The 23,623-nt window shown below is 39.4% G+C and overlaps 1 protein-coding gene across 1 annotated transcript in view; it reads left to right on the top strand.

Annotated features, from left to right (window-relative positions):
* Positions 1-23,623, top strand: part of LOC124718790 (5'-3' exoribonuclease 1) — a 181,578-nt gene that overhangs the window by 35,105 nt on the left and 122,850 nt on the right. Inside the window, exons 8-12 of the mRNA XM_047244397.1 lie at positions 2,130-2,287; positions 4,745-4,840; positions 7,075-7,238; positions 11,849-12,070; positions 15,018-15,165. Of these exons, the coding sequence (XP_047100353.1) occupies positions 2,130-2,287; positions 4,745-4,840; positions 7,075-7,238; positions 11,849-12,070; positions 15,018-15,165 (788 nt within the window). The remainder of the gene's footprint in view (positions 1-2,129; positions 2,288-4,744; positions 4,841-7,074; positions 7,239-11,848; positions 12,071-15,017; positions 15,166-23,623) is intronic.

Genomic DNA, 23,623 nt, shown 5'->3' on the forward strand with positions numbered 1-23,623 from the left:
AAGTGATAGACTGTTTCCAGCCACTCCACCAATTGTCAGTCCTCTGTGGGTCTTCCTGGTGTTAGCTAAAGACTTCTGATGTTGCAACCGCCTTCCGAACAACACCATCATCCCCATCCCCCCTCGCAGACCATTTGACAGCGCAGTTATGCAGTATTTCATTCTTTTGCAATTATGCAGAATTTAGACCTTTCTTCTACCTTGTTTGATACATGCAGTAATTTTTTTTTTTTCAGTTTCATTACATATAATTGAAAATTCAGTGTTCTTGAAGTAACAACAGAAGCATTGAGTCAAATGTAGCAAATGACTGAAATGTGGAAAATCGGAGCAGTCAGTTCCACAGTTCTATTTCTACGATGATGATATATAGGAGGCCTGGACAACCTCTGGTGATCCGCAGGCCTGATTCACACATTTACTCGTGGGTCGGCTCACCACATGACACAATACTAGTGATTGTAGCATATATAAAGTCAGAAGTATAGGATCCACGACGTTAATGTATACGGGATAACATACTGATTTGGCTGGCACCCCTTTCCTGTCATACCTCACCAACAAATTATGCCTTAAAACAATGTTTTGAGAGTACATTCATTTTATGTTCACCCCACCTTCAGAAGTTTACATTTAATTATGTGTTGTGAACACTGTTTCTTTGCAGTACGGTACTTACATTGTTTTAAAGTAGCTGTCGTAAAATATTACATTGTTAAGTTCTGTGATGCCGTTAGTAAAGAAACAATGTTCAGAACACACGAATAAATGAAAACATTTGAAGTTGATATACCAGGCATTTTGAAATGTCATCATACACCTGCAGAAGAAACTGGTGGCAGCTAAACCTTCATAAATTCCTACAACTTCAACAGAATCATTGTTCTAATACAGCCACAACAGATTAAGAATTATTTACTAATGTTAATATGAAAAAAGTGGCAATTAAATGTGCAGGCCCCTTCGCCAAGCAATTAGGAATACTTTGCAATTTTTGGTCACTGTCAAGTCATTGAAGTATTAGAAATTTAGAATGTAAATATCCACAAACACTATTAGCTAGATTTTTGAATACTTGCCCAAAAATACTTTTGGTGACTGACTGTATGCATGTGTTGTTTCTGTAGCTCTAAATGAATTAAGCCATTATTTCTTTGTTGATAATAAAAAGTATAAAAGTTGAAATCACTTGAATGTAGCAAATATCAGTTATATTACACAGAAGCCAAACTGGAAATATGCGAAGAACAGAATGGCAAATTGTTACCTGATAATACTCGCCCTGACATGCTCTATACATATTGGTAATACTGAGAATATTTTGGTCAGATTTAATATTGTTCTTCAGTATTTCTAATATTGTCAATACAATAATACTCAAACCCAGGTGCTCATTATATTGCCAATAATACTGAACATGTGAGGGCCTCTTAACTTCTGTGTTACACTTACACTATTGCAGATGATAGTCACAAATTGAATGTTGTTAGCACTGCATTAAATGGCCAAAACTGCTCAAACCCATGATAGTAGACCTCATTAGAACTTCTACAGACTGCACGGCCAACAAGGTAACGGTACTCATGTGATGCGACAGCAGTGACCCTAATGCACAAATTCCAAAGTATAACATTTGTGATGTTAATGTCTATGGATAATAAACTAGAATTTTAATTTGGTGCTAAGCTTTCTGACATCCTGACCCACAGACTGCCTGGAGCACACTCGCGAGACATAGAATAGTTGACTAACTACAAAAGTTAGTAATGGGGTTATGTATGTGTGCAACAAAAGACACACAATGTCTTACCACATTTTAATTTCCATTTTATCTCATCATTGTGTGTCTTCAGTGATGATTGACAGTCCTCAGTGACTTTGCTCCATAATTACAGAAAAGTTCTGTGCCCTTCCTCACTCTTTCGCAAGAAAACGGACTCCCAGTATGTGTTATCTTATCTGTGCATAAATCATTCTAATGTCACCAGAGAAGTAGATTTTTATGTCTTTACCATAATTTTGTTTCACACTTTGCTTCCCAGTTCGTTTCTCGGTGAGTTAATGGGAGTTATTGTGATTTACTACATTTGATGGTATGTGATGACTAATATCACACTCTGTTTTTGCAGGATATATTAATGAAGCAGGTGACCTGAACCTAAAGAGATTTGAGCAGTTCATGCAGAGGTTAGCGACATTTGACGTCGACCAGTTTCGTGATACGTACGCTGACTTGCGGGAATTTGAGATGAAGACTGGTAGGCGGCCTGGAAATGAAAGGAAAAGTGTGAGTTGCAGATAATCTGAATAAAACTAGCACAGTCATTATTTTTGTGTAGCAGTACAGAATTTATTTCAATTGTGTAACCATAGTTCTTCTTTTCTTATGTTGTATTTCAGTGGTTGGAACAATGACTTTTCCAATATAAGAATGCTAGCACTGGGGTTGTGTGACTTAATGTGACAACATTATTTTCTTGTGTCTGTCTTCCAGTTTTCATTTTTTAATCTGTAAAATTAAAAGGACTGAAGGAAGTGTAAGGGTTTAACATTCTGTAAATGCTGTGATCGTTAGAGGTCAGAAGGGATAACACTAGCTGCTTGATGGTATTATATGAGCATACAAACCTTGTGGAACGTGACAAGTGGCACTTTGTGAGGTATGCAAAGTGGAATGATCATGCAGGCTCAGTGGAGGTAAAGCAGATGGCAGTATGTGATTCATTGGTAGGATACTCTGAAAATACCATCGCTTTATAAAGAAGATTGCTTACAAAACTCCCATGCGAACCATTCTGTATTCTGATTAAAATTACTTGTCGGTTGACACTTCACACTTCGAACCTGTTTTACTCCAATCACTTAATGTCACAACCAAACTCTTCATCATTGCCAAATTGCCATAACGGTTAGTCAGTTCATTTCCAGTTTCTTGTCCAGCTTTCTGTCTTGATGTGTTTGGAAATTTAGGTCCAAACTCTTGGGCCTGCCCTTTTTATTTTGAATTGCATCACATGTGATAACACACACAATGGTACTAACAAAATACACACCTTTCATACATATCGCAAACCAGACACTGCTGGATCCTTTAGCACAAGACAAGATTTGGAGTCACATATACAGTTATTATCATTACAAAGAGCAACCCACATTAAATAACTTTCATACGTGTGGCTGAAGTTTTTGGAGGCAGGAAATGTCATAAAAATAAGTGTTCTGCGGAACAGTGACATAGCATAGTGTTTAAGATGCACTCCAGTTGTGTGGAAGATCTTGGGTTGGAATCTCGTAATGGGGTTTGAATTTTTATTGCCAAGTCTTATCAAGATAACTTTGGTTATTATTTTTACACAATAAATTGCTCTAAATTAGACTTTTTTATTTCTAGTACTTTGCTGCATATTTTTCATCATAGTATTACTTTTTTTATTGGCCCTTTTTTTTTTCTTCCTACCTTTTTCTTTTGTTTCAAACTTTCATGTGTTGCCTATAACCTGTAACCAGGACTACTCATCGAATGGTAACCCGGCAACTCACGTAGCCAGTGCATGGATAGTTTCAGGTAATCAATCAAAGAGAGAAGTTACAGTTTACTTTAAATGCTCAAACAGTTTCTCTGACTTGAGTCTGCCCTTAGAATTTAGCTTTAATCACTGTGAAAAAAGCAAGTGTAGTTCATAATTCTGTCGTGGGTTGCTGACCGTTGCTTTCTCCGATACATTGCACATCACGAGGTTTTGGCTACAAAATGTGCCCTCTGCTTCAGTTTGGTCATTGGTAACTTAAAATCAGCTGTCAACAGAGCATATTGTGTTCCTGCCATATCTCACAGCAACTGCTTCCAACATTGCTTGGCTAGGGCATTGATTTGGATGTCATTGTGAAGAGCTTTCTCAGGGCTGCTAGGGCCCAAAGTGAGACAAAAAAATATTTGCCAGAGCAAAAGTGAAAATCAGTATTAAACTGAAAATTACAAACAATTAAAGTTGTCGTCACACCTGATGTGTACATATGCTCCAAATTACAGACAATGCAAATCAGAGGAAAGCTTGCATTCAAAGGAATCCAAAAAGTCCAGTGCGAAGTGAATTCGAGAGGTAAGGTAGTGTCGAAAAAGAAATGAAGGAATGGCACCATGGGAGTACCCAGCAAGGGGCAGGGGGGGACAGCTGCCCCCTCCCTCCCCCTAGAAGATATTCGCAGTTTTTTTACTAGTTTACTGCTTTATTTAATAAGAAGTGCTGCTTGTTTTCTCGGGTTGTACAAGTGCATTCTTGTATTTAAAATGTTTATTAAAAGCAGTTTTTCACTGGTTTACTTACCATTTATCTATTCTATAACTGTTATACTAATCAGAGAAAGAATTATAATAAAGAAGTTGATAATTAAATTACATATTAATGCAAAACACTTCTTAAGATTTTATCCCGACATTTCCAAAAAAAACTCTATGGTATGGAGCCAAACTGTCTCTCAGAAATTCTTGATTGTACCTATATATTACAGACGCAGATTCCACAAATTGCATCCAAGTCAATTTCAGCTTTGTATTAAGTCATTGTGATCAAAAAGTTGTAAACCATTGTGAAATAGTGAAGTGCCCATCTTACAGATTGGTAGGTGAACTGTTGGTGTGATTGACAAGTGCTGTTTATTCTCTTAAGGAAAATTAGATATGACAATGTCGTGGACTGCTTTGAAGTATGAAGGGCCTGTAAGGTGTCCTCTTCGGATGTTTCAGTACAGGCCAGATCAAACTGAAGATGCAGTGGATGACAGCCCCAGGAAGGCATTGGACCCTGACCTCAGTGATCTGATCAGCCGCACTGAAGACATGGTGAGCCAGCGTTTCATAATATGCAAGAGTGGACTTCACAAAGTCCAGTTTGTCTATAATTTACATTTTGGCCTGATGTTAATTCCACTCAAATATATCCATTGCTGTTATGTGATACTACAGAGCTATGTTCATACCTGTGGCAATAATTTTTTGTCATGTTTTACAAGTTGTCATCCAATAGGTTTTCTTGGCATGATTGATTAATGTTTCAGGTGTTCAGCAGAGTTGTCAATTCCAATTTATGCCCAATATTTTGATGACTGGACCAACTCTCTGGTTTGAGTCCAGGCAGTTAGTACATGTAACAACATAGCTCACTGCACCTGAAGAAGACCTTTGTGTCACTCGTCGAAACATTGTGCGTAAGATGGAATTGACAACTCAGCTGAACATCGAAAAGCACACTAATAGTAAAAGTTTATTCCTCCAGAATTTTCAGCTCCATTTCACAGCAAATTGCGTAGGTTTGAGCTTGTGAACACTGTGACTTAAGTTTCCTTTTTGTTGGTGTACCATATTAGGGTTATTTTGTTTTGCATTTTCTTTTAAATACCCCCATGACGAAAAATCACAAACAGCAAAGACCAGTGAATTAGTTGGCCACAATCCTCAGAAGACTTCGTGAATACGAGATGTAGGTCCACCTTGCTGGAAAAAGGGACACTGCCTTCTCTGCCCATTTATCTGAGGGCAGAAGTTCTCAAAAATTTCAGGATAAATGTCTGCACTGATTTGATAGTGGTGTCAAAGAACATTGGGTTCATAATTCAACTACTGGAAACAAAGCACCAATCTCCAATCTTTTTAGTCAAGAAATGTCTGTCCACGTATTGCCAAGGTTGTTTTGAGTACCTTGCAGAAGTTTTGTTGGGAAGTCTTTACACATCCTCCTCACAGTCCCCATCTCTCCTCATGTGAAGCCTTGAAGGAAGACATTTGTGGCTGTTGATTTGCTTCAAAGAGGTGCACATGTGGGTACTATCATGGTTCCTTGGGTTACAAACATTTTTCTGTGAAGGCATTGACCATCTGCTTTTACACTGTGATAAATGTATAGACAGTTATGGTGAGTACTTTTGAAATTAATTTCACTGCCCCTTATATTTAAAAGTAGACTAAGCTATTAGACACAGCGTGTGCATGCTCCCACTTTTGAGTGTGCCTGTCTGCTACTTAATGACCCCCCGCCCCTTTTTTTTGTGTTAGAATTGGTGTATAAAATGTTGAATATAACGCATTCTTACTTTTCGTGAAAACTTGTTTGTTGCGTATCATTCCTCTCACATTGCCTATAAAGCAATCATCTTCTTTTGTACTTTCACTTATGTATTTGTCACGTCTTCCATGAAATTTCGAGAGATGGGCAACGGCATGAAGTATCATGGGAACCAGTGCCCCAAGACCGCTTACATTAGCTGTGGAGGCCCCAAAGGAACCCTGAAAAGTGTCCACAAATCAGGACTCTGATGAAGATGTTATAGACCTGTGGGATAAATAAGGAGATTTAAAAACTGAGACAATTCTTGGTAAAAAAAATCTTTGTGTAAATAAAAATTCAAAATCTGACATCCATCAGTGGTAATAATTTTTTTTTTCCTGCTCATATTGTATGAATATTTTGTGTGTATCGTAATTGATGCTGCTCTGGATTTGATTTTGATGAAAAGGTAACCTGGTTGAATTGAAAATACTATTCATCTCTCACTGATGAGAAGTGACTGAAAGATTTTAAAGTATATGTGAACTGTATATCTCATTTATATCCACAGTATTAAGAGTAATTAAGAAATAGTATTAGAAAGATGCACCAGAATAGCTGCCTACAATAATTAAACTTTATTAATGACAGACTGTTTAGGCATTTATTGCCATTGTCAAATATGTCTAGAATGATGCGATGTCCATATTATGTTGTTAGTCAATGTTTTGATTAGATGGTAAATGATGAAAATATGTATACATGAACAAATAATGCCATAAGACTAACTGTCAGACTACTGTCAAACCATAATTAAAATATTATTTTGATACATTTACATCATTTACCATCTAATCAAAAAATTGACAGTTATAAGACAGTTCACTAATGACGTTGTATACATATTGAGAAAGAAACAAATGTTTTGCGTAGCTGCTAATAACAGCAGAAATAACCGACATTCATTTACAATACAGAAATTGTGTTTGTGACTGCTCTGTTGGTGACGGTGCCTGCCTCGTTTGACACACAGCTTGCAGATGGACTCTCGGACAGTGAGGAACCAGAGTTCTGCTTGGAGGATGAGGAATTATCAACTGCAGGGAGCGATGAAGAGGAGAAGATATTTCTGCAGGAGTTCGACCTCCACAAGAGGGACTACTACATTAACAAGCTGGAATACGAGGCAGTCACGCCGTGAGTATCTTGCTTGTTTTTCTCCTCTAGATGTTGGGAAGCTTTAGTCCTCACACACTGTCACTTTAACTTCATTTAGTCACAGTGTAATGTGTATCAATCTACACTTCTTCTGAACAAACCATTGGCCAATTTAGTTGTGATGCTTTGTTTTTTGTCATGACATTTTCTTTTAGTTTATCTGTTTTCTTGTTCATGTATGACTAGATTACTCTGGAACTTTGTAAAACTAAATCCCATAGATGGAACAGTTGTACTCAGGTTTTTTCTTGCTAGTCTTGAAATTAAGTTTTGTAAAAGTTATCAAGTTCTGATAAAACTGGTACATCATCTTATTGTTTATAATATTGCTGAAACAGCTGTGAAATAATTCATTTGTCGATATTGTGAGTGCGATATATATTGTGTACACTTTTTCCCTTCTTCTTGAAATTTTCTCTGGTCAGCATAATATTGCTCTTGCTGTAATTCGCACACTTTTGACATTGCAGTGATTGTGCATTCTGCCACTTTTTCTGGTCTGCACCACTAATACTTTCTGCTTCTCATCATCAGCAGATTTAATGATGTTGACAGCAGGTGGCTGTGACTATTGGCAAAGGTACTTTCTGTGCTTGCATCAAGAGGTAACAGTGCATACTATTTTTGATTAGAATGTGGCTATGCTTTGTTACATGACAAAGTTAATCCCTGCTATGGCTGGACCTATGGGTTCACTTTGTTGAGTAATAGTTAACAATAAGTAGGGACCTGAAAAATTCACAATTTCCAATAAGTGCAAATATTGATGCAAATTTTGCCTCAAATTTCAGAAACACAAAATTACCTATTAAATGCTGTTTCATAGTGAATTGTATACAGATGAAGTATTTTATCAGATACAGTTTGAAATTGCTTTATTTTCTGTATATAAATACCAAAAGTGTACTCAGGTTTTGGATACTGGTATTGAAAATCATCTGCTGAAACCCAGTTCCTAAAGTTAATCTGTGTAAGAATGTGTTTTCAAAGCAAAAAGGTGATGAATGCAATAATGTATCAGTGTGCTTGATGTGCTGGTGCTACGTCAATCCTGGATGGTTGAATGGTCTATAAAGGATACACACTGTGTAATGCAACGTTGGACTCAGTTGCAGGACCTAGCATCTTAGAATGAAGGAACGCATGTGTTTGTCCGCTAGCCAAATTTCAAGAGTTGGTATAAAGTGGATACCAAATAGCAGTTTTTTAAAACTGTGATTGCAGCAAAAACTGGTAGAGGTCAGACCTGAAGTACCTCGCTTACAACAGTGCCAACATCGGCAAGCAATTGTGCAGTAGCCGTTACTGTCTGCAGAGGCTGTTGTTCCATCCTGGTAGGCTTTCTGCTGCTTCTGTTTAATAGACCTTTCTCATCTCAGTGTCGTTCATTGCTTCACTACAGCTGTTTAACCTTTACCGTACCTCATACTTGGTTCTACAACTTAGGTGAAACCATTAAAGACAGAAATGTTTGTCTAACTGCCCCTGAACAGTAGAGCAGCCTGACTCGTGTCCTTTTCAGCCCTACTATACTTTTAAATTCTTCTTTGCTGGTTTTGTTGCCTATCCCCAATGTTATTCAATCTGTACATTGAGGAAGCTGTGAAGGAAACCAGAGAGAAATTTGGGAAGGCAATTAAAATTCAGGGAGTTTTCCAGTGTCATTGTTACTCTCTTAGATGGATATTGGACTTGCAAGATAAGTTTAACAGAATGGATAGTGTCTTAATAATATCTTAGAAGACAAATGCCAGAAGAATTCTAAGGAATATAATGGAATTTAGTCTAATTACTTTGGACAGTACTGAGGAAATTACATTACAAAGGGGGACAATGAAAGAAGTAATGAATTTAATTGTTTTGGCAGCAAAATGTGTAGAAAAAAAATATGCACCTCAAAGGAATTGTCCAAATGTGATGGAAATTGGTAGATGTGATGTACATGTACAGACAAACAAGTGATTACAATTTCAGAGAAACTGAATGATTTATTCGATAGAAAAAGCTTCACAAATTGAGCAAGTCAGTAACACATTGGCCCACCTCCGGGGTGCAGGCACTTATTCGGCTTGGCATTGATTGATAGAATTGCCAGATGTCCTTCTGAGGAATATTGTGCCAAATTCTGTCCAATTGGTGTATTAAATCATCACAATCCAGAGCTAGTTGGAGGTTTTTGCCTATAATTATTCGAAAATATTCAGTTGGGAAAAGATCTGGTGACCTTTTTGACCTAGGTGGGGTTTGACATGTACAAAGACAAGTAGTAGAAGCTCTCACTGTGTATGGGTGGGTATTATATTCTTGAAATGTAAGCCCAAAATGGCTTGCCATGAAGGACAACAAAAGGGAGGCCTCCAGACATGTCTTCACTGGTCATCAACACTCAATTCGAAGCAAGACTCATCAAAGAAGACAATTTTACTCCAGTCAATGAGATTCCAGGATGAAGGTGGTCCGGAGATGCCCTGGATAGTGGTGGTATACCAACCTGACTGATGCCCACCATATGTTCAAACAGACAGAAGTGATGATCTGGGGTGCCATTTATTTTCATAACAGGAACCGTTTGGTTGTCATCCAAAACACCCTTACAGCACAGCAGTATGTTGACAGTATTCTATGCCCCATTTTGTTGCCCTTCATGGCAAGCTGTCCTGGGCTTACATTTCAGTAAGATAATGCTCTCCCGAACATGGCGAGTGTTTCTACTGCTTGCCTCTCTGCTTGCCAAACCCACCCTTGGCCTGCAAGGTTGCCAGATCTCTCCTCAATTGACAATGTTTAAAGCCGTTTAGACAGGGCGCTCCAACCACCTCGGGATTTGGGTGATCTAACGCACCAATTGGACAGTGTCTGGCACAGTATCTCTCTAGAGGAAATCCAACTGTATCAATCAACGCTGCTTGCATTATGGCTAGAGGTGGAACAACGCATTATTGACTTGCTCAATTTGTGAAGCTTTTTCTCTTGATTAAATCATCCAGTTTTTCTGACATAATAATCATTTGTTGTCTGTATATGTACTTCACATCTACAAATTTCCATTGCATTCAGATAGTTCCTTTGTTGTGTGTCACTTCTGTCTTAGAGTGTAAATGGCGATGGCTGAGGGAAAGAAGGTATAAAATGCAGGTCCACAATTGCATTAAAAACATTTCAAAAAAGAGGAATTCCTGTACATCCAATGTAAATGTAAGTGTTAGAAAGTATTTTCTAAAGGTGTCTGTCTGGAATGTAGCCTTGTACAGAAGTGAAATGTGGACAATAAGCAGTGCAGACAAGAAGAGAATAGCAGCCTTTGAAACATGTTGCTACAGAAGATTGAGAACATTGGATAGATAGATAGATAGATCGAATAACTAATGGGGAGGTGTTGAGTCAAGCTTGAGAAGAAAGAAATTATGGCACAACTTGATTGACTAAAAAGTAGGACTGCTTTGTAGGACATGTCCTGAGGCACCAACAAATAGTGAATTTTGTGCTATTGGAGGGAAGTGTGTGTGTGTGTGTGTGTGTGTGTGTGTGTGTGTGTGTGTGTGTGTGTGTGTGTGCGCCGGGGGGGGGGGGGGGTGAATTTTATTGGGAGACCTAGGTATGAATACAGTAAGCAGGTTCAAATGGAATGGATGTAGGTTGTGGTAGATATGCAGGGGTGAAGAGGAGCACAGGATAGATTAGCATGGAGAGCAGCATCAAGGCGGTCTTCAAATTGAAGAAAACAACAACAACAACATTCAACTGAAACTACATGGTTACAGAGACCTTTTCAGGTCTCGAGCATCTGTGATGTATGTGTGCAGACTGAAGCGACAAATGAAAATTGGTACTAGGGCTGGAATACGAACCAGGGTCTCCTACTTACTAGGCAAATGCGCTAAGCACTACACACCTTGGCACAGTGACTTTGCATAACTGCATGGACTACCCCACATGCCTATTTTCCCAATCAAAATTCCCATTATGGGAAGTACCAAGTGGGCTGAGGTGTGAATGGGATTTTAGATTTGGGAGGGATGCATGCTGGGGTAGGTCATGCAGTTGTGCAATGCCACTGTGCTGGGATGGCGTAGTAATTAGCCAATCAGCTTAGCGAGCAGGTGACGCAGGTTCAAGTCCTGCCCTTGGTACAAATTTTCATTTGTCACTTCAGTATGCGTATATATAACACTGACATTATTCTTCTTTGCTTCTATATTTGTTTCCCATTCACCTGTTTTATTATTCTGTGACTTGAGTATTCTGCCCATCTTCTACACTGCATGAGTTGCTGTCAGCCAGATGCTTATCTCCTGCCACAAAATAAGTGACATGGGACCTTCAGCGGTTTATGGTTCTTGCATTTGCCCCCTCTTCCTGCATTTTATTACTTTTTAAGGTTTTTTGTAGCTTCACTCCTCTTAGGGTATGCTACATTGGAGGTGATGCAACAAAAGATCAAATTGGCTGTCCACCATTGTGTTCTTGTGGAATCCTTCAGGTTTTGATTGTTAAAGGTAGAAGGGAGTGATAACCTTGCTGTTTTGTCAGTTTTGACCCCAATAATCAGTCTACCTTCGATGTGACAGTGTAATTGTTTCAATGTGCAGGGAGGTGATGCGGTCGCAGGCAGAGGGCTACGTGCGTGCCATCCAGTGGAACCTGCACTACTACTACAATGGCGTGTGCTCGTGGTCATGGTTCTACCCCCACCACTACGCCCCCTATGTCTCGGACATCCGTGACTTTTCATCGGGCCTGCGGCTCGAGTATGACATGGGGAAACCCTTTCTTCCATTCCAGCAGCTGCTTGCTGTTCTGCCCACACTCAGGTAAGATATGTCTGTTTATTCCTGTAACTGTATGGAAACTGTTTTTTGTGGGCCAGAGGTAAGTGCGTTTTCAAATGGTAGTTGATAAGAGTACGGATTAGGCTTTCCTTCAGACACACAGAGGTTTAAAAGTCATTTATTTTTGGAGCAAATGTGTATTGGGTCTAGTTCACTTCCATCTATCTCACAACCTATTAGTCAGAAAGCAATGGAACTTGCAAGCTTTGTAAACAGGCTCCTAAATAACAAAGTCAGAAAAAGGAGAACTATAAATCAGCTGCATAAAGGCATCAAAGTATCTTTGATAAGGATAAAATCTTAAGTAATGAATCAAAATTTGTCCCAAGGCTGGGACTTGAACCTGGGTGTGGCATTGTGGCTCACACAGCTGCACGGATTACACTAGTCCAATGCCCTCCCTAACACAAACCTCAATTCATGCCTTCCCCATTATGCACAAAGCTGGGATGCTGTTCCAGTATCGGAGAACCACAGCAATACTGACAAAGTAAGAAGGGGGAAAATGGGCTGAAGATATGAATTGCGGTTTTTGTTAAGGAGGGCACTGGACTAGGGTAGTCCATGCAGCTGTGTGAGCCACATTGCCATGGTGGTGTAGTAGATAGCACATCTGCTTAGTAAGTGGGAGACCTGGGTTCCCGTCCTGCCCTTGGCACAAATTTTAATTCATTACTTCAGCTTCTATCTGTATCAAAGATAATGTTGAGACTCGTATGTTTTCAGAAAAGTGTAATTCCCTCAGATCAAGAAATCAAAGTACTTCAACTTGAGAGAAATTTTGTTATGTCAAAATTTATTGAACAGTTTGAGTGCTACATGGGGCAAAATTAGTTAGGCAAACAACATAAAACTTATAGAATGTGCACAGTGTAAACTGTTAAACCACCTTGCCAAGGGTCACAGCTCCACAACAATCATCCAGTGAATTAAATTGCTTCGATCAATAAATGTTGCTGTGGCATTTTAGCACCCTTCAGATAATAGACTCATACTCACTAAGTAGTAAAATTGTAAACATATAGTGTCGTAAGAGTTGAACTGTCAAGCTACTGTCAACCCATAATTGACATATTATTTTGAATATGTTTGTTATTTACCTTCTTGCCAAAACAGTGACAGTTACAAGACAGTTTCCTAACTACATAATATCGCTCTCTCACCAATGTAGATGTACACTCCTGGAAATGGAAAAAAGAACACATTGACACCGGTGTGTCAGACCCACCATACTTGCTCCGGACACTGCGAGAGGGCTGTACAAGCAATGATCACACGCACGGCACAGCGGACACACCAGGAACCGCGGTGTTGGCCGTCGAATGGCGCTAGCTGCGCAGCATTTGTGCGCCGCCGCCGTCAGTGTCAGCCAGTTTGCCGTGGCATACGGAGCTCCATCGCAGTCTTTAACACTGGTAGTATCCCGCGACAGCGTGGACGTGAACCGTGTGTGCAGTTGACGGACTTTGAGCGAGGGCGTATAGTGGGCATGCGGGAGGCCGGGTGGACGTACCGCTGAATTGCTCAACACGTGGGGCGTGAGGTCTCCACAGTACATCGATGTTGTCGCCAGTGGTCGGCGGAAGGTGCATGTGCCCGTCGACCTGGGAACGGACCGCAGCGACGCACGGATGCACGCCAAGACCGTAGGATCCTACGCAGTGCCGTAGGGGACCGCATCGCCACTTCCCAGCAAATTCGGGACACTGTTGCTCCTGGGGTATCGGCGAGGACCATTCGCAACCGTCTCCATGAAGCTGGGCTACGGTCCCGCACACCGTTAGGCCGTCTTCCGCTCACGCCCCAACATCGTGCAGCCCGCCTCCAGTGGTGTCGCGACAGGCGTGAATGGAGGGACGAATGGAGACGTGTCGTCTTCAGCGATGAGAGTCGCTTCTGCCTTGGTGCCAATGATGGTCGTATGCGTGTTTGGCGCCGTGCAGGTGAGCGCCACAATCAGGACTGCATACGACCGAGGCACACAGGGCCAACACCCGGCATCATGGTGTGGGGAGCGATCTCCTACACTGGCCATACACCACTGGTGATCGTCGAGGGGACACTGAATAGTGCACGGTACATCCAAACCGTCATCGAACCCATCGTTCTACCATTCCTAGACCGGCAAGGGAACTTGCTGTTCCAACAGGACAATGCACGTCCGCATGTATCCCGTGCCACCCAACGTGCTCTAGAAGGTGTAAGTCAACTACCCTGGCCAGCAAGATCTCCGGATCTGTCCCCCATTGAGCATGTTTGGGACTGGATGAAGCGTCGTCTCACGCGGTCTGCACGTCCAGCACGAACGCTGGTCCAACTGAGGCGCCAGGTGGAAATGGCATGGCAAGCCGTTCCACAGGACTACATCCAGCATCTCTACGATCGTCTCCATGGGAGAATAGCAGCCTGCATTGCTGCGAAAGGTGGATATACACTGTACCAGTGCCGACATTGTGCATGCTCTGTTGCCTGTGTCTATGAACCTGTGGTTCTGTCAGTGTGATCATGTGATGTATCTGACCCCAGGAATGTGTCAATAAAGTTTCCCCTTCCTGGGACAATGAATTCACGGTGTTCTTATTTCAATTTCCAGGAGTGTATTTGACAGTGGTAATAAATACTGAAACAGCATGTCATGAATAAAGATTAGTTACTATAAGCAGCCAATCTGGTGCATAATAGTGTAATTTTCTTTGATCATTTAACAATTCCACAAGAAAAATTCATACAAAATCTGATGATATCTAGTGGAGATAGTCTTTAAAACTAGACCACTTGACACGAGATCACCTTTTATTTGTAATGACGTATGTAAAGCAACATTAAGAAACAGATGGATATCTACATCATGAGACTTCCAAACAACTGTAATTAAATCTGTCACACTCTCACTATTATCCATTGTGAGCTGTTTGTTCCTTCCTTCCAGCAAGAACCTTCTGCCTGAGCCTTACCAACATCTCATGGAAGAAAAAGACTCTCCACTCATCTCTTTCTACCCGACGGACTTCAAGACAGACCTAAATGGGAAAAAGCAGCAGTGGGAAGCTGTCGTCTTGATACCGTTCATAAATGAGGCAAGTAGTAGGTCACTGCATCCAACAGTAGTAATTTACTGTGTTGTATTCGGCAGAGTGCCACCATGAGTCTGAAATATACACCACCTGATCAAAAGTATCTGCACACCCCAGTGCAGTGCAGAATTGATCACTAAGGGCCGATTGTATCAAGCTTTTAACCTTAGTTTAAGACAGGAAATGAAATCAGATCGCGCTTAACCTGGAAATCTGTGTTGTATAAATGGTAATCCCAACTTATATCACCATGAAGTTGGATTGTACAGGGTGTACATAAAGTCTGGGAATACTTTCAATTATTTATTGCACAAGAAATAAACATTGTGCAGATGTCATACATATTGCATTTTGAAGAGAAACTCTGAAAGGTTTTTTTTTATTTTATTTATTTATTTATTTTTTACAAAGATTCAATATGCGTACCGTGAATGACCTGGCAGACGTCAATACAGTAATTGAATTCTTGCTACACCTCTCCCAGCATGGCATTATCGACTGTGGCAGTCGCTTCCTGTATTCTGTCCCAGAGCTCTGCTACATCACATGGTAGAGGCAGTACATACACCAGATCTTTAACGTATCCCCACAGAAAAAAGTAACATAGAGTAGGATCTGGTGATCGAGCAGACCATTTCATGAAACAGCTGTCCCCTTCTGTAGCACGGCACTTGCACTCACCATGTTTGCGACTAGTGCTATCGGCAGATTACCAAACTATGCTGTGGCGATATACATGGAAAAAAAGCTTTCAGGGTTTCTCTTCAAAATACCATATGTATGACATCTGTACAGTATTTGGTTCTTGTGCAATAAATAATTGAAAGTGTTCCCAGACTTTATGTACACTCTGTATTTGACTGGTGAAAATTCACAGTTCAAAGACAGATTCAGCTCATCAGTATATAGTGTTGTGACTTAACAGTTTGTGACTTTTGTTTTTAGCAGATACCAATTGAAATAGTAAAAAAAGTTGTTATTAACACAAAAAAATCGTAAATAAGTATGTGACTATACCACTCCCATGCAGCTGTTGCTTTTCTGTGATTTTTTATTTTATTTTATTTTTATTTATTTTTTTAAATCTCGAAGGTTCCATTAAGAAAATCTCAAATCAGCTCTTGAGAGACGATTCATAATTCATGTGATTAATTCAAAAGCATTTTGTAAACATGTGGCAGGAGAGTAAGAAAGGAAAATTCAAAATATTTGCAGTGAACAGTTAGGTATGGGAATTTTGACACCACCCCATAGCGATTCAACATCTCTTATACGTTTTCTCTCTCGGCTCAAGTAGCAGTAACTGTGCGATTGGTATTAAATGTTGTAACTACCAAACACATCCTTAAACTGCTAATAATTCCACATGCTTTGATAAATAGAACATAAACAAGTATTTTGAAATAAACTAGCTGCATAATTCTGTTTCATTTCTTTTGATGACACGAAAGTTGTGTTGTAAACTTCAGTGAAGATCATCACATGTTGGAACCCATGTCAGTTCTCAGAACCTTTTTTTCCATTTGTTACTACCTTCTCCACTGTATTGGTCATAAATATAATTATAACAACATTACCATGCCATTCTATTCAATACTATTGCATACATACCATACACTCCGTTTTTCGAGCGTTCTGGACCACTGTTGGGCAAAATTCTGTGTGCAACAACACTACGCAATGTGAATTACATTGTTTCCTTTTATTTACTTTACAGATATGAGTATTCAGGTGTGGCCAGTGATGATGATGATGATGATGATGATGAGATCCAGTGATCCACATGTTCCGTGAACCCACTCTTGGAGTTAAATAACCAGTCATTTAAGCTTAGGTTTTGTTTGGAGAAAAGTACTGTAGAGTTGTTAGAACTAAGGCTCAGAGACCATCTGATGAAACCAACCAAAAGAAACCAGCCATTGACTGTAATGTGCATGTTTCTGTTGACGTTAAGATATTATGCCATGGGAACCTTTCAAATAGTGGTTGGTGATCTGTTTAAAGTAGGCATAGCAACAGCCTGCAGATCTGTCCATAAGGTATCAGCCTACATTGCCTCACTGAAAAATAAATTTATCGAAATTTCAATGGATAAAAATGACATTAATAATACCCAGCATAATTTTTATCAAATAGTGCAGTAGCGTTTTAGACACTGTTGACTGCACTCTTATCCCCATCAAAGTGCCAGGTGCTGACAATGCTGAGATGTTTAGAAACTGTCACAGGCAGTTTTCTTTAAATGCACAAGTGATCTCAGATGCTAAGCTGTGATTTTTAAGTAATGTGGCTGGGTGGCCAGGATCTGCCCGTGACAGCAGTACTTTTGGAAACTCGCACATACATGCTCAATTGGAAATGCGAGAAATTCCAGAAGGGATACTTCTGGGAGTCAGTGTTTATCAGTGTTGCAGGTATTAGTTGATGCCGGTACTTCGTGAAGAAATGGCGGCTGAGTGAATCTGTAAATGTGCCCACAAGAAAAGCAGATCAGCAGTTGAAAGAATTTTTGGATTACTAAAAAGACACTTTTCCTGTTTGAGTTTAGGACTCAGAGTGAAAGTAAATCATACGGCAGTTAGAATAGTTGCAGCATTTGTCTTGCACAATATGGCTGTCAGTGCATCGGTGGAGGAGCCTGAAACTGATGTATTTTCTGGGAGAAGAGTGTACACAGAAATTCCAGTAGCTGCAGAATATGAAGCCAACAGAGGTCATAATGCAGTGATGGCGGCATTTATTGATAATGTATTTATGTAAGAAGTTAAAAAACTGGAATAAATGTAACAAGTGTCAGTTTGAAAGCCAGATTTTGTTTTCCTCTCTTTTAATTCTAGTTACTTCTTTATCTCCAGGCTATCGATTTCTGTATCGGAACAAAAACTCCATGAATAATATTATAAACTAGCTTTTACACAACAACTTCATCTCAAAACATGAATCAGAGCATGTTAAAATGTATGTACAAGGGTTGAATGAAAAGTAATGCCTCCACCTTCATTAATTGGCTTTGGATAGGAATATTTTAATAAATCAATCCTTAGAATGTGATCTTTAGTTACCAATATTCACTTTTCCACATAATCACCATTCAGTTTGGATACATTTCTGCCAACGATGAACAAGTTTTCTGAAGTCAACACACTGTTTCTGCAACCACAGTCTCACAGGTCTCTCAGTGTCTTCATCAGAAACAGATGGAAGTCAGATGACGCTAAATCTAGACTGTGTGGAGGATGCCGTATGGTGGTGAGATTCAGTCTCTGAAGTTCTGCTGTGGTGGCACGTGAAGTGTGTGGTTTAGCATTGTCATGCTGCAGGAAAACATTTCCCTTTCCCTTTTTGACCCTTGTTAGCCGTCGTTTTGAGTTCGTAGCATTGTGATGTAACACACTGAATTTATAGTTAACAGAATCTTCCGTTGGCTCTGGGTAGAACAACATTATAATAAATGAAAAGCACCAGTTTGCTTTTGTTCTACAATATTACTGTTATGGTGTTAACCGGTTTTCAGCTTACAAGGCCATCTTCAGACATTTACTGAGTGTTGTCACCAAAGAAGTTACAATGTTTGCAAACAACATTGGAAGAGAAGTAACACATTGAGACTGAAGTAGAAACATACAGTAAGTAACATCTTTGACAATGTGGTGGTAATGCAATGAAAAAGTAAGAATTGAACAGTAAATAAATAACAGTGGAATAGACAGGAAAACCTTTAACACAGAATAGGAACAGCATGCCTATATAACAGTTTCTATTAATAAACAAAACTAATAAAATAAAATAAAATTAGTACTAGACAAGGCTACACCAAGCAGTATGAAAGATGGAGAGTGATACACAAACCAATTAAAATAAAAGACAGTTATCAATGTAAATACAGAATACGTAAGGAACTTAAGCAGTATCAATAAGAAAAACAGAAATAAATAAATGCAGGAAAATGGAGGCATTTGAGGGAACATACAGTAAATGCAATCTTTGAGAGTGCGGTGGTACTGCATTTTAACATTAACGTTATATTCAAAACAGTGGCTATGTAATAGTTTGCATTAAATAAATGAACAAAGTAAAATATGAACAATATTTGATGAGACAACTAAAAGAGATGTTAAACATGGACAGTAATAAAAGTACCAGTTAAAAGAAAGCCTTAACTATTGAAACTACGGTCTATATGGGACACAAAGACAACTTCAATAAAACAATATAACTTAATGAATACAGGAAAATGGGAATGTGTAGGAACAGACAGTGTGGGAAGTAATGAACAACAGAGATGATTATATGAAGTTTTGGAGAGGGGAAGTGTTGAGTAGTATCTGCTCATTTAGGATTAGATCTGGACTGTGAGCTAGATCTTTGTTAATTTCCAGGGCTCCCAGCAGGTTGAGTTTATGGCCTTTGTTTGCTAAGTGAAGTACACAGGACACTGGCTGGTAGTTGTGACCCTCACTCAGTACATGCTCAGCAAATGCGGAGTCAGAATTCTGCAACCTCCAGCTGTATTCATGTTCAGCCAGCCTAGTTGCTATATCTCTGCCTGACTGACTGATGTAAAATTTGTCACAATCAGATCAGGTGATTTTGTATACCTCACTGTTGGCTAATAACTGGATTGTATCTTTGCTATTAAACACACACTGGGCTGCCGTGTTCTTAACATAGTAGGAAAGCCTATACTTGCAGGCTTTCAGTTCTTTGACTACAATCTGTGATACCTCACCTAGAAATGGTAGTGTACACCATTTCTTGCAGACAGTAGATGGGGAAGCAGGTGGGGCATAGAGGAGGGGTATAATTTTCCGTTTTTGTGTTCTGTGCAAGATGTGGTTAATAAGAACTGGACTGTAGCCATTTTTCTCTTCGGCGGCTTCACCTCCAAAGAATGTCGCACCCTTTAGACCTACATCATCCTTCACCCACATCTTCTTGTCCATCTTCTTCATCTCGGAGTTGGTGTCAGCTAAGATCAATCTGCTGTCTTCTGGCACGGGCATAATCAAATATCCACCGCCTTTCTCGACAGTAGCGCACCAAATGTCCCAGTCGTTAGCAATGGAAACATACTGGTTGGTTATCCGGATCCTCCAGACGTCAGCCTTCTTTGGTGCCCAAACAGGTTCCTCATGTGGCATTGTAGGAACGTAACTTCACCTGGGTCTCGACTTTTCACCATTTTAAGGGGAAATTAATGATGAAAGATTAGGTTCAATGTCTGTTCCACTTCCTCCCTTATGGCCACTTGAAGCGTCTCTGTTTTTTGCTCGCGGTGCAATCCACGTGCCTTCTGAACTTCCTCTCTCACTATCTGACGAAGAACACTTGTGAACTCAGTTCCTTCCTCCATCACAGACATCGATACGACATTTGGAAGCCGTTAAAACTTCTTGCGTGTAATTCTGTTTTGATGCATTGTCTCAATATACTGGCCCATTTTATGAAGTCGTCTGCTGTTGAAACCTCTTTCAGGAGTAGGGCTTGATACATATCCTCAGTATCACCCTTCATGAGATGTACAACCTTATCTTCCTCCTTCATTCTAGGATCCACTATTATACACATTCTTCCATAACTTTGTTTAGAACTGTGTTGAACAGAATAAGAGAGAGTCCATCACCCTGTCTCAGACCTGTTTGAATGTCGAAGAGTTCTGAGATCTGCTCCATAAATGTTACTTTAGATTTCGTGCCATTTACTGTTTGTTTTATGATTTTTCTCGTTTTGGGGTCTTATCCCTTCTCTTCTAAAATTTGGAATAGTGAGGGCCTGTCTATTGAATCATATACTCTTTTGAAACCTATAAATGTGCATATTACTAGTTTTTGTCTGAGAGCTCGCATTTTGAGTACGATTTTGAGGTTGAAAATTTGCTCTGGACATGATCTGTTATTATTATTTAAATTTGATTGAACATATTAATTTGTGATTTCAATGTAAAATGACTAGTTCCTCATCATCGCGATCTGTCATGCGAAATGATCCATGGAACAAGAAACTAAACATTAACTTGCATTTCCTATTAATCTTGTGAAAATTAAAGATCAATGGGTAACTTAAATTTTCTTATCGAATTCTGTAATGTAATAATTGAAATACGAATTAAAGTAGTGAGAGTCGTAAAGGCCTAAAGCACACCATAATTGATTTTGAGATTGTGGCATGTATTCATGAGCCTGACAAATGTTGTCCCACATTGTATGAGGGTCTACTGAAAAGTAATGCCTACAAATTTGTATTGAAAACTCTTAAAGCTTTTAAAATAAAACAAGCATTACTAACATTCTACACCTTTGTTCTTCATGTCTACATACTTACAGCCCTCTGCTGCTAGAGGGCTTCAAATTGTAGCATTTAACATGGTGGTGCGCAGTGTAACTATGACAGTGAATGAGAAACAGTGTGCTGTAATAGAGTTTCTAAACACAGAAGAGTTTGTCTACATATAGAGCACTCTCTCCTTCAGCATTGCTTTGCCAGGCTACACATAAAGGCTGTGAAATATGCAATAATCTGATACTTTGGGTTCACCGTTATTAGTCATCCTCCACACAGTCCTGACTTGGCTCCATCTGATTTTCATCTATTTCCAAAACCTAAAGAACACCTTTGAGGACTTCACTTTGATAGTGATGAAGCGTGTAAGTGGAGATGAGGTTCTGGCTCAGTCAGCAAAGCCAAACATTCCATAGTGATGGTACCAACAAACTGATCTCTTGTTGCGAGAAATGTTGTCATCGCCAAGGTGACTATGTTGAGAAATAAACATGTAGGCTGAAGAATGAAAGTGTAGAATGTTAATAATGTTTAAGAGTTTCCACATAAAAAATTTGGAAGGACTACTTTCCAGCATGCCCTTTTAAATATGAACATTGACAAATGGCTGTGTTATCACTATCTTTCATGTTAACTTCCATATGGGCACAAAACACGAAGCATAATTTTGTTGCTCTGCACTGTTAAGTTGTTAGAGAGTGTTGCTAGCATAATTTAGTGTCTGTGTGACATTCATAGTAGTACCAGGTAATTAGATTGGCAATAGTGTTTGTTTTGAGTTGCTGTTGAAGATGGAGGCTATAGCTTGCAATAATGAAATGCTACAAAATAAAGGTAAAAAAAAGTCTAAGGGATGAAAAGTAGTGGAGAAAGGTCAGGAAGCAGAATAGGAACATTGGTGAGGGCTATGTGAATACCATAAACAGGATGATCACACGGAAAGAGCAGAGAAATGGTTACCTGTGTAATCAGCGAGATAAATGTAAGGTTAAACTACCATGCCAATGTTCGAAAGACTGACTAAACCTTTTACAGTCTGTATAATGGATGGTGAGGATTTCAGAAACTGTGGAAGTGTTACAGACCATACTACTGGCCCAAAAGTTGATCTACATCTACATGGTTACTCTTCAACTCACACTTAAGTGCCTGGCAGAGGGTTCATTGAACCCATACTACTTCTCTACCATTCCACTCTCGAATGGCACATGGGAAATTTCAGTTCGAGCTCTGATTTCTCTTATTTTATGATGATCATTTCTCCCTATGTAGGGGGGGGGGGGGGGGGGTGTCAACAAAATATTTTCGCATTTGGAAGAGAAAGCTGGTGATCGACATTTCGTAAATAGATCTCGCTACAAAGAAAACTGCCTTTGTTTCAGTGACTCCACCCCAACACGTGTATCATATCAGTGACACTTTCACCCTTATTGTGTGATAACACGAAATGAGCTGCCCTTCCTTGCACTTTTTCGATGTCCTGATAACACTGTACAGTTCAGAAATTTTACAATGATGTTTCCAAAGGTTGCTAGAGTTGTTTCTGAAGTAACATATTCTTCGTAGGACACTTTGGGAGCCACTATTTTCTGCAAGTCACGCTGAGGGAGATGACAGTTTGTCATTTCCCCATAGTTTGTAGATGCCTAGCAAAATCTAGTGCTCAAATATGTATGTGGAAGGGAAACACCAAGCTTGAAACACAAAGACATTAAAGAACTACTAGATTTGATTCCTGAAGTGGACAGTCACTTTTATCTACCCCTCAAGCCACAGAATGTGCTTAATGAAAATTATGATAATGAGGACCATGAAGTGCTGGAATAGATCATAATTATATGTGTGGTGCATTTAGTATCTGCCTTTTTTGTTCTGATTTTAGTTTCACTAATTACAAATTTTCAAACTGTCAAAAAGACACTATAGTCACTATCCCATATATGAAAAGTTTGTGAATTATGATTAATAATAATAATAATAATTGTAAATGTTAATTCATTATTTCTTCGTAGGAAATATAGGATGTTGAAACTTGGTTAAAAAACAGTCAGCTATATGAAATTGGTGGTTTTCCTACAAATCTGATTTTCACAAACATCTTTTTTTCCCAAAACTTCGTGTCTCTTTTTTTGGTCCCTTATGGTCTTAGTGTGTCAGTCATTTGTTTTTTTAAAACAGTATT

Source organism: Schistocerca piceifrons, chromosome 10 (genome assembly GCF_021461385.2).
Source record: "Schistocerca piceifrons isolate TAMUIC-IGC-003096 chromosome 10, iqSchPice1.1, whole genome shotgun sequence".
NCBI classification, from domain to species: Eukaryota; Metazoa; Arthropoda; class Insecta; order Orthoptera; family Acrididae; genus Schistocerca; species Schistocerca piceifrons.